The sequence below is a fragment of the Caretta caretta genome, chromosome 1, assembly GCF_965140235.1.
Source record: "Caretta caretta isolate rCarCar2 chromosome 1, rCarCar1.hap1, whole genome shotgun sequence".
Lineage (NCBI taxonomy): Eukaryota > Metazoa > Chordata > Testudines > Cheloniidae > Caretta > Caretta caretta.
In genome coordinates this window covers 34,325,666-34,338,029 of record NC_134206.1, presented here as the reverse complement: position 1 = coordinate 34,338,029, position 12,364 = coordinate 34,325,666, and the positions used below count along the sequence as shown (strand labels likewise).

General features: G+C 43.1%; 1 protein-coding gene across 5 annotated transcripts in view; it reads right to left on the bottom strand.

Annotated features, from left to right (window-relative positions):
• The window catches only part of DYNC2H1 (dynein cytoplasmic 2 heavy chain 1), a 396,411-nt gene that overhangs the window by 212,830 nt on the left and 171,217 nt on the right, over positions 1-12,364 (bottom strand). For all 5 annotated transcript variants that reach the window (XR_012667749.1, XM_075127044.1, XM_075127048.1 and 2 more), the window contains 2 exons: positions 2,815-2,949; positions 1,756-1,899 (listed from right to left, as the gene is read on the bottom strand). Coding sequence is in view for 4 of the 5 variants with exons in the window: in XM_075127044.1 (XP_074983145.1) it covers positions 1,756-1,899; positions 2,815-2,949 (279 nt within the window). In the remaining variant the exon portion in view is untranslated. The remainder of the gene's footprint in view (positions 1-1,755; positions 1,900-2,814; positions 2,950-12,364) is intronic.

Sequence of the window (12,364 nt, the reverse complement as noted above, 5' to 3'; positions counted from 1 at the left end):
AGCTCAGGGTCATGGCTCCTTCCTCCCTCCCCTGTGAACTGCTGATTAAGGGAACTTGTGGCTACGATTACTGCAAAGAAATGTATCTTCAACGTAAAAATGTCTGTAGAATATGCTTAATGCTGTAAACAGTAAACAGGGCAGGTATATTCAGTATATAGCTATTAATATTTGTTATATGGGCATTCATATGATCAAATAAGGGTTTTGGGGGTGTTGTAGTAAATGTGGGTATTTACATATTAACTTAGATAAAAGAGCGTGAGGTGAGCTTACTTGACCATTCAGTTGAGGGGAACAAGTACCGCAATAAAGAAGCCCATTTACTCAATCTGCCTCTGGGTCTCCCTGTTCCTTCTTTTCATCTCTAACACGGAGCACTTGACATGGGAGTGAATCGGCTCCATTTCCATCAGTATGGTAGATAACCAAGTGGTCTTTGGTATTGTTGACTTTCATGTTACCAGCATCGAGTATTGTTTAGGGACATGCTTAGAACTCTTCTCAACAATGTCTTTGCCACTTTGGGTATGGGTACCCAAAATCAGTACTGAGTCTTTGTTAGACAACTGACTCCTCTTTGCCTTTGCAGTACCAGCATCACTCAGAGCCTGCAAGGAACTCCTCTTGGAACTTGAGGTCTCAGTAGCCTTCTTGTGCATAGGTAACTGAGCTCTTCTTGGAGATTTACTCCTTACCTCCTTTGGCTTAGAAGCAGATGTCGAGGCTACCTATGCTGAGGACTTCAGCACCATAGATGTATTCAGTGCTGCAGTACTGCCTAACTCTCTAGCAGTCTCTGGTGACTGAGATCTTGATGTGGATGGGGCACTGGCCGTACTGGGAAGTCTATGCCCCAGGGGGTCTTCCATCCCTGAATCTGAAGCTGGTTATAGAACTTTCTCTATCATCAGGAGTTTAAACTAGATCTCCCTATTTTTACAGGATCTACCGTTGAAGGAAGTACAGATTTGGGAGATATGAATATCAGTCAAAGAGTGGAGGCACTGGGAATGCCTGTCACTGATCAGAATAGCTTCATGGCAGGAAAGGCACCTCTTGAATCCTGGGAAGGCCCGGCATTCCTGAGCAAAATAATGAAAAATGACCCCTAGCAGAGGAAAGTGGTTAAAAATTACCTAACTGTATCTATGAAAATATATGTATTTTCATAGATATAATTAGGGTGTGTGGGTGTGTGTGTGTGTGAGAGAGAGAGAGAGAGAGAGAAGGGAATGGTTCCAACAACTATAAACATTATAAGATAACTAACTATACGCTAACTAATTAACTAATTGCTAAATATTAGAGATAATAAGCACACAGTAGACTCCATCTCGGGCCAAAGGTGACTGAAAAGGAACTGAGGGCAGTTTGCCCACGCAGCCCCATATAGCCTCAGAGTGGAGCACAAGGACGTGTGGCGCACATGCACAGGCCCAGTGGGCACAGCTACCAAAAATCTCTGATCAAAGGCACAGGAGGAGGCAGGCGCACCTGAAGTGGAGCACCCACAAGGACACTACTCAAAGAAGAATGGATGTTACTTGATTTTGAGTGTTGCAACAAGGATATGACTCCTACATACTGAAAGTAAATACATATATTTGGAATGTATAATGTATAGTAGTACAACATGTCCATACTAATGTTGTGTTATTCTTTAAAAACATCTAGAGCACTTACGAATTTTTAAAAACCACAAGCATATTGATCCCTCTCCTGAATTCACAGCTGCAAAAAAACAGGACATACCTGCTTGCTTTGCAAAGCCCTTTGGAAAAGTCGTAGGAAAGCAGCCAAACTAAAACGGTACATGTTATTAATTTTGGACAAGTCAGAGATAATAAAGTACATCTTGCTGGCACTCTCAGCTAAAAGGAGATATGCATCCCTCTCCTGTGGATAAAAATTAAAAATACTCAAGATCAGTACTCTACTGCCATCTAAGGGTCACTGAATAAATACTTGTTTAACCTAGCAAAAAACCACTCAGATGCATTCTACAACTTCAAAATATACATATCCAATCACATTAAAATCAAAGATATTTTGGTTCCTAACATACTTTAAACTCTACTACACTAAAAAATTAATCCACATACAAATATGAATTAAACAAGTTCGTTTGTGTTACTAGAATTAAAATTATGTTTATACTCTTATTATAAGACCTAATGCTTTAATTTATAGTCTTCTTATTATAAACCCCCCAATTTTAGAGCATATAATCCAGGCCTTTACATTAGTTCCAGTTTGAAATTTGGCATAAAACATGTTAGTTCAAAATTACTTTTCTATTCTTTTCATTTTAACCATTTTTTTATTTTAAAAAGATTATTTCAGTTATGTATTCATTCAAGAAGTGTAAAACCGATAAAGTGTAACAATTAAAAACGCTTTTGGTGCTTGTATATCTGAAAATATCCCTTACTTCAAAGAAAGAAATAAGCACAGCACTACCCATACACATGGAGATGCATACATGAAATCTTGGCTCCATTTAAATCAATGGCAAAACTCCCATTGACTTCAGTGGGACCAGGATTTCACCTCTGATTTGTTCATGTCCATCTTTAAACATCAGACACAATAAGTGCTCTCATTTTAGCATTAGACATGTAGCTAAATAGCAAGTATAATAGTACAAAAATAATAACTGACCAACTAAAGCGGAAAATAACGTATGCAGGAGATAATCCTTATATATTGCAGGGCTGGTCCATGGACATCAACAGGATTACACAGGAGCAATAATGTTATTTCTGACATTGAAAAAATAATAAAAAGAAACATTTTAAGAATAGACATCACCTGATCAAGAGAAATCTGAAGTTTGTGAGACTCAGCAAGAGATTCTTGGATGAGTGCACTACTTGCTTTGGTCTGATTCAAAGATTCAATCAGATCCTTATTTTCAAGTAGGTTGCCTTGTGATGTTGCAAGAGTCTGAAAAAAATTAAAATTAACTTTAATAAATTAACTCATAAGTTTGCACTTCAGGAAACTGTGCAGTGTATAAATGGAATATGATGCTGATACCAATACCAGAATTTATCTTGAGAGAGAAATTACTTTTACCTTTGCAGGTGCCTCTAACATTTTTGTTAGTCTTGAAACAGATAAAAAGCATATTAGAGATAAGATGGTCAGCCTGAAAACTGAAGTGTTATGTTGATGCAGCAATAAAATACATGAACAATCTACAAAAAATTGAGAAGGCCCAGTTCGGAGTTGCTAGCTTTTATTGGGCTTATAGAAAAAGATGGCCTCATAGTCAGAGCCTTATCCACTCCCCCCTAAAAGGCAGATAGGAGACTCAGATGCAGGAATTATTTAATACCTTTCCTTTTACAATTTTAACCTGTAGTTGGCTGGCTTTTATAATCTTGCAGATTCCAAGGAAGTTTCTACCTAGCTACTTTCTCTCTAAAGACACTCAACCTCTGTAAGATTTACTCTTCCTCTTTCCCAACTGCAGTTACTGTGATTTACTAGCAACTAAAAATATCCCAACTATACAATCAGAACTCCTCTCTGAAATCCCAATGACCATTCCATAATTTTTTTCTGAATTTTCTTGTACAATTATCTTTACTTCATGTTAATCTAGAAAGTTTGAATGTACCACTATTATTTGGGGTGAGGGGGAGAAATACCAAAAGATTTCTTTTCTGGGAGTAACATTTTCCCGAATCTGCCTTCTGATGGGAAGTTATTTTCCTGATGGTCAGATGAATGCATAACATTATTTAAGCCAGGACAGAGCGACCTTGGCAAATCAAACAGTGACAATCAATGCACAAAGGGCAGTTTTGAAATCCCTCCTGAAAACACTCTGTAACTTTCTATCAATTGATCTTTGAAGAAAAAAATGCCCCCTATGAGGAAATGACCATTTCTATTTCTAGGGAGGATATGGTCCTGTTGGCTTTAAATAGGGCCAGGATGGTATCCTTTGATTCCTGAATCTTAGACAACTTCAGAGCCTGTTCGCTCAGGTGTTTTTATTTGTATGGGTTCTTCCCTTAAGACACTCTTCAAGGACTGATGGAGAGGAAATGCAGTCTCTGCTTGAGCATTCAAAGATACCGGGGTTTGTCTGCAGATTCCTCCTTTTCTGGATGATTCTCTATTGCAGCCACCACTTTTTTACACTTGTTGGCAATGTTTTTGTTTACTGGTTCATTTGTGGTGCCTGCTCTTGATCAGACTGAGAAAGCTCTCCTTCTTAGACTGACAAGCTGAAGGAGGAGTGGGGGAAGCTTTGCAGTACTTCCCAGGCTTTTTCTTTCCCTTTTTTGGCTTCCAAGGGTGAGCAAGTTCTCTTCCCCTCCTTGACGCAATTTGACACTCTTGGTGGTATCTCTCTCGGACTGATTTCCATAAATTTCTTGGAATTCATCCTGAGAGGATGGGTAGATTTGCAGGATGACAGCCTACTTTTCCAAGGACAATAGCACCCATTTCAAGAAATGGCAACTTCAGTGATCTGGAGAGCCACAGTTTCACCAGTTCCATTCCCTGGCAGTAACAACATCAGTGGTCTGAAAGCAGGCAGGACACAGTCTATCTTCCACTGAGCTTGCTAAGCTAACCTCACGGATGGTGCACTTTTTGGACTTGTCTCTGTTTTTTAGGATACTGAACCATGAAAGGGAGATGAGAGCCAAGCAGGGAGGATGTGAGTGGTGAACGGTGGTTGGATACTAATGTGAGGGAGACTAATGTGAAGACCCATGCATAAGAATTCATTTAGTGTCTCTGCAATGGCCTTATCTTCCTTGAGCGCTCCTTCGATCATCCAGTGACTCTATTGAGTGTTTGGCAAGCTTCCTGCTTTTGGTGTACTTTAAAAAATAACTGTTAGTTTTTTTGTCTTTGGCTAGCTGGTCTTCAAATTCCTTTTTGGCCTGTGTAATTATATTATTACACATGACTTGCCAGAGTTTATGTTCCTTTCTATTTTCTTCAGTAGGATTTGACTTCCAATTTTTAGAAAATGTATTTTTGTGTCTAACCACCTCTTTTACTCTATTGTTTAGCCATAGTAGCATTTTTGTCCTCTTACTGTTTTTTTTAATTGGGGTGTATAATTTGAGCCTCTATTATGGTGTTTTTAAAAAGTTTCCTTGCAGCTTGCAGGCATTTCACTCTTGTGACTGTTCCTTTTAATTTCTGTTTAACTAAAATGTACTAATGGAATCATAGTATACTGATATAATCTCATGTTAATGCACAAGTGAGACTTCCATATAAATCCTTGTACATCGAGAAGTACAAATACCTTTAACAAGCGTATGCTGTGTCACTGATAAGCCCCACAGTTTCAAGGAACAGCTGCTTCTCTCCCCCACCCTCCAAAGAACAGCAACCAGGAGGAGAAACCCCTGAGGGTGGAGGGTTACTAGGGAAAGGAAGGAGGAAGGGGAAGGAATCCTCAAGGAAAGAAGAGTCCTCCAAAAGAGCCAGTGGAGCAGGAAGATCAAGGATGGGGAGAAGATGCCCATAGTGGGGCACTTTATGGGGAAGACCAGGAAAATTAACAAAAAAGTGGGAGGTGAGTGTGACTGACCATGGACAGCATGCACAAAGTGGTGTAAGGAATACACAGAACACATATGCCTTCAATATTAATAACTACAGATTCCTTCTGGCCTTCAAAAAGTATGAATAGCTATCCATCTTTGTTTATCCCCAAATAGGATCAATCTAAGAAGTAAAGACAATTTTAAAAATGTTTCACATAATTTGAGACACTTTCTCTAAGGACCCACAGATAAGCCAAAGTTGGGAGTTCCTTTCCCAAGAATAGAAACTAAAATGGCTAAGAGTATTGTTAATCTCCTAGGCAAAAATCTCTCACAATTTGCATATAGGCAAAACCTCTTTCTCACTCCCAACCTCGCTAAAAAGAACTCCAAGTTACCAACCAACGGTCACACCCTGTTTTCCTATGTAATGTGGCCCATTGCACATTGTGACTGGCTCAAGAGATGCGTGGGGAAGCTGCAAGTTAAACAAACTAAAAGTGTGGCTGCAAAACTGAAGGGCAAACTGGGCAAACTGCCTGTCATCCCAAGAAATCCAAACCATGTTTTCATCCCAAATTATGAACTACACATCATTTTCCTTATTAAACAAATATACCAGGAATAATCCGTCTTTCACCTCAAATTAGAAGCTACAGATTTGTTTGTGTTGAAAGTCAGATCTACGTCCTTCTATATGTGGAAAATATCCCTTGTATTGTAAGTCCTAAATAATGTGAAATGCTTATGTACAATCAAAGAATCTAAGAACAGTAGAACAATGGAACAAATTGCCTAGGGAAGTTGTGGAATCTCCTTCACTGGAGGTTTTCAAAAGAGGATGGATAGCCATCTGTCTTGGATGGTTTAGACACAATAAATCCTGCATCTTGGCAGTGGGTTAGAATAGATGACCCTTGCGATCCCTTCTAACTCTATGGTTCTACGAATGTACAGAGTATATCCTCCAAATTAGAAGATTGTAAGAGATATTGTTGGTTTTCATTGTAAATAATTGTTGTACTCCAGAAGTAACAGGATTTGTCTGGTACAAGGAAGAAGAAATGTTAGAAGATATAAAAAAGGATATAACTTTTAAATATGAAAAGAAATTACTTGGGGAGGGGAGTACCCCAACTGACAGTGGGGGCAAATAATGAAATACAATCCTTGAAATGAATCAAACTTAAAAAGCCTCTGATAAGAAAAAAATTGAAGAAATTTGTTATACCCCGTCACCATCTCCTGCATACCAATGGAAACAGCAGAAAAACTAAGGATATGTCTACAGTGCAACGTAAATCCATAGTTAGGAGAACTCAAGTTAGCAGACCCTGCATTTGTTAGCCATGGGCTTGAGTGTCTACACTCGTCTGCAAAGTTAAGGTTAGGAATTGCTGAACCCTGGGTCCCAAGCTGGGACTCCAGCATCTTACACTGCATTTTGCTAGCTCAATTCCAACCACCTATACCCCTGACTTCCCAGTGCCTTCCTAAAATGTGGTCGCTGTAGCCCTTTGTTTGTGGTGCAGTGTGGGAAAACTTGACTGAACACAGGACAAAGAAAGTCAGAGCATGAGATTGTGGAACACTTTTGGCAGACTCCGAGAGCACAAGTGCAGTGAGGCTGCATCTACACTGCAAAGCAATAGGGCTTGAACCCTGGGTCCCAGCTTCACTCAGGCTCAGACCCTCCACCACTGTGGGGTCCTGGGACCCTGGGTCCAAGTCCTGGGTTAGCATGATTTATATGTAGACAGAAGGGGTTAGGCATGAACCCTGAGTTTGAACCCTGGACTTACACTGAAGCATAAATATACCCTAAACTGAAACCTGAGCACCCACTTGGCATGTGTCCCATAGAAATAAGAGGATGGGCCTCTCCAAAGAGCCCATAAACTCTAGTATATAAAACTGAGGTCACCATGTGCTCAAGAAAATTGATTGAACCCAGCAAGAAGCTGCAGAATCTTAAGAGCAACTGCCGCGCAGAAAGGACTCTTCCCCCATCCCAGGGTGAACAGGAAAAGAAGTGCTGAGGTTTCATTTCAAAGACTATTTCCCCTTCTATTTTTTCACATACAAATAACTAGGTTATCTTGATAAGTCTACACACACTCTAGTGAGACCTCAAGAAAGAATATATTAGTTTTTAACTCCTTTCTATGTCTAAGCAAATTGGCCTAGAGACTGAAAACAGTAACTTTAAGCAATTGTTTTTAATATTCTAAACTTGTCCACTTTTGGATCAATCTAGTCCAGGGGTCGGTAACCTTTAAGAAGTGGCATGCCAAGTCTTCATTAATTTAAGGTTTTGCATGCCAGTAATAAATTTTACATTTATAGGGCCCCCCCCGATGGAACCCCAGACCAGCAGCAAGGTGAGCGGGACCAGCGGCTGGTATCCCAGGCCGGCAGCAGGCTGAGCAGGTCCGATGGCCAGGACCCCGGCTGACAAGGGGCCAGTGGCCAGAACCCCAGACCTTCAGTGGGCTGAACGGGGTGTCAGACAGAACCCCAGACCAGCAACAGCCCACTGCCGGTCTGGGGTTCTGTCCACCGGCTCCTGCCAGCCGGGGTCTTGGCCACCAGTCCCACTCAGCCCGCTGCCGGCCTGGGGTTCCATTCACTCAGGCCGGCAGCAGGCTGAGCGGGGCAGGCGGCCAAGACCCCAGCTGGCAAGGGGCCGGCAACCAGAACTCCAGACCATCAGCGCCCTGAGCAGGGCCGGCAGACAGAACCCCAGACCGGCGGCGGGCTGAGCGGCTTAGCCCACTACCGGTCTGGGGTTCTGTCTGCAGGCTCCTGCCAGCCAGGGTCCTGGCCGCCGGCCCTGCTCAGCCTGCTGGGGGTTCCATTCACCCAGGCCGGCAGCAGGCTGAGTGGGGCCGGCAGCCGGGACCCCGGCTGGCAAGGGGCTGGCAGCCAGAACCCCAGACCGGCAGCGGGCTGAGCGGCTTAGCCCACCGCTGGTCTGGGGTTCTGTCCACCGGCTCCTGCCAGCCAGGGTCCCGGCCTCCGGCCCCACTCAGCCTGCTGCTGGCCTGGAGTTCCGTTCACTCAGGCAGGCAGTGGGCTGAGTGAGGCCGGCAGCTGGGACTCCGGCTGGCAGAAGAGTGCCAGTAAAAATCGTCTCACGTGCCACCTTTGGCATGCATGCCGCAGGTTGCCAACCCCTGATCTAGTCAAAGAGTACTAACCACAATCTGTGCCTTAAAGACAAGTGAATCATTGAAAGTGTGATCAATGTGTTAGGAATTGAGAATTTATGATCACAAGTCAACGTAATAAAAAATCTTGGTAATTTGCATTGTTCCTTGATATAAGTCCTGAGCCTCAACTCTAGTCTATGGTAATTGCTTGCAAGACTGTACTGTGTGTGTAATACATGCCGAGAAGACTGGTATTATCTACACATGAGTTGTGAACTGTGGCTGGATACTAATGTGGTTCTGGATGAATTAATACATTGTTGGTTGGTTAAGAATAAGAAAGTGTCCTGATCTGAGAAATACTGTTCGAGTTAAAAGTTGACGGAAAAAGAACCCAGTATTAAAAGTAGCAACATTCCCTGGACTCAATAAAAAGGGGTTATTCTATTCATACTTATCCAATTGGCAAACAAAGTTTGTTAGATTTCAGCTTGAAAATCTAACTAGCAAATTCATAAACGTATTCCCCTTTCCTGCTTACAGAGGTAAGTAAATGGACAGTGGAAGGATATTATTTACTTTTTTTAAAGAGAAAGTTACTCACCTTGTGCAGTAATTGAGGTTCTTCGAGATGGCTGTCCCTGTGCATGCTCCACTTCAGTTGTCTCGGTGCCCTGCGCTTGTAATCAAATGTTTGTAGTAGCAGTGCCCTGGTTGGCCGCTCATGCGTGGCAGCCGTCTCGTGCCGCTCCAAGCAGCCACCTAGCATGCACAGCCAACCATCCCCTAGTTCCTTCTCTACCCCAGAGGATTGGCGTAAAACTCTGAAGTAGAGGGGAGCAGGGGGGTAGGGAGCACCCATAGGGACAACCATCTTGAAGAACCTCAGTTACTGCACAAGGTGAGTAATCTTCTCTTCTTTGAGAAGAAGGTGACTGTTGAGCAGTGCCCCCAGTGGAGGGGAGGAGCTTCGGAGTTGGTTTATGTATGGTGGATAGCATCAAGAGTCCAAACTGAGCGTCTGCAGTTGATTGTTGTTCTAAAGCGTAGTGTTTAGTAAAGGTATGGGCTGATGCCCAGGTAGCTGCTTTGCAAATGTCCACGATGGGCACATTGTTGAGAAAGGCCACAGATGTCAATATTGCTCTGGTGGAGTTTGTGCATACTCCAGAGGGAGCTGTCAGATTGTGGTTTTGGTAACACAACTGGATACATGTCAATATGGATTTGGATAGTCTTTGTCTGGATATAGTTTGACCCTTTGATCATTCTGTTGTGGAGAAAAAGAGTCTGGATGATTTTCTAAATGTTTTTGTTTTTTCTATATTGAAAGCTAGAGCTCTGTGAACATCTAACGTGTGAAGGGAGGCCTCCCTGCTGTCAGTGTGTGGTTTCGGGAAGAATACAGGTAAGTAAATGGGATGATTTAAATGGAACGTTGATATGACCTTGGATATGAATTTAGGGTGTGGTCACAGAATTAATTTGTCTTTGAGGAATGCTGTGTAAGGTGGGTGTGCCATTAGGGTACCTAGTTCTCCCACCCTTCTTGCTGATGTGATGGCTACTAGGAAGGGCACCTCCATAGATAAGTGTAACAATGAACAGGTTGCAAGGGGTTCAAACAGTTTCCCCATGAGAATGCAGAGAACAAGGCTGAGGTCCCACTTAGGAGTCAGGTCTCTTAGTGTGGGATAGGTGTTATCTATACCTTTAAGGAAGCATTTAGTCAATGGATTAGCAAATATGGTGAAATCGTCCACCTTGGTGCAGAAGGAGGTGATGGTAGCCAAATGTACTCTGAGTGAGCTGGTGGATAACCCAGATTTTTTAAGTGCCAGTATATAATCGAGGATACGGGGTAATGGGGCCGACTGTGGAATAATATGGTTGTCTTGGCACCAAGTACAGAATCGGTTCCATTTATGCGTATACATCTTTCTTGTAGTTAGTCTGTGGCTGTTCAGTAGTATGTCTTGTACTTCAGTAGAACATTCCCTCTCGAGCCCTTTCATCCATGGAGTAACCAGGCCTTGAGGTGGAGTACGGCAATGTTGGGGTGACAGATACATCCCACATCCTGTGTCAGCAGATGAGGCACTAGGGGAAGGGTTCATGGTGGTTTCACTGCTATCTGTTTCAGTTAGGGAAATCATGTTTGTCTGGCCCATATTGGTGCAATGAGAATGACCCTGGATTTGTTTTGCCTAATCTTGTGAAGGACACAACTCAGCAATGGGATTGGAGAGAAGGCATACAAAGTGGAGCTTCCCATTTCAGAAGGAAGGTGTCGCCCCGGGAGTTGTGCCCCAGTCTGGCCTGGGAGCAGTACTGTGGACACTTGGCATTGTGGGCAGTAGCAAATAGGTCTATTGTGGGGAATCCCCATTGTCTGAATACAGCTTTGAGGATTCCGGGAAGCATCTCCCACTCATGGGTTTGGAAGAAGTCTCTGCTTAGTTGATCCGCTGTTGCGTTCTGGCATCCGGGCAAATAGGATGCCAGAAAATGTATGTTGCTGGTGATGCACCATTGCCAGAGCCAAACTGCTTCTGAACAGAGGGGATAAGATCAAGCCTGCCTTGGCAGTTTATATAGTACATAGTTGCTAGATTGTCAGTGAGAATCTTGACAGTCTTGTTGTGTATTAGAGGAAGAAAGTGCTGGCAAGCATTCTGGACTGCCCTTAACTCCAGTAAGTTTATGTGGGGATTGGATTCCGCTACTGACCAGCGACCCTGGATGGTATTGTCATGTAAGTGTGCCCTCCAACCCAGGAGGGAAGCTTCTGTGGTGATTGTCATAGATGGAGCTTTTTGTAGGAAGGGGACACCTGAGCATGTCCACCATGTGAGCAAGTCCTTCACTCTGCGGGACATTGTGAGACATCTGTTGAGGGAGTGTCTGGGCAGTATATAGACCATGCAGAGCCAGGCCTGTAAACATCTCATGTGGAGCCTGGCATATTTTACAACAAATGTTGTAGTCGTCATGTGCCCCAAAAGTTTTAAGAACGTTCTGGTGGATGTTTGTGGGCTTCCCCTCACTGTTGTAATCAGATTAGTTGAGGTGAGAAAGCGTTGTTGGGGTAATCTTGCTGTCACGTTGAGACAGTCAAGATGTGCCCCTATAAACGTCTACTGTTGTGTAGGTATCAGGGTGGACATCTGAAGATTTATTTGTAAGCCCAGGGCTGTAAAAAGGGTTATTGTCATGTGAGTGGTGCTCGTTGCTGTCTGTTGTGTTGGTGCCTTTAGAAGGCAGTCGTCTAAATATGGAAAGATCATCACTCCCTGCTGGGAAGGTGAGCAGCCACAATGGCGAGAACTTTGGAAAACAACCTTGGGGCGGTGGACAGGCCAAAAGAAAGCACTCTTATCGGAAATGTTGTTTCCCTAGGGTGAAGTGCAGGAATCATCTGTGCGCCAGGTGGATGGTAACATGAAAGTAAGAGTCTTGTAGGTCGAGGGCCAAGAGCCAATCTCCTTTCTCCAATGCCAGAATTATTGTGGATGGAGTCACCATTTTGAAACACTGTGTTCTCACAAACTTGTTGAGTTTCCATAAATCCAGGATGGAACTCCACCCTCCAGTTTTTTTTCTGAGTGAGAAAATAATGGGAATAAAACCCTCTCCCACTGTGTTGAACTGTCACAGGTTCCACGGAACTTAATTGTAAGA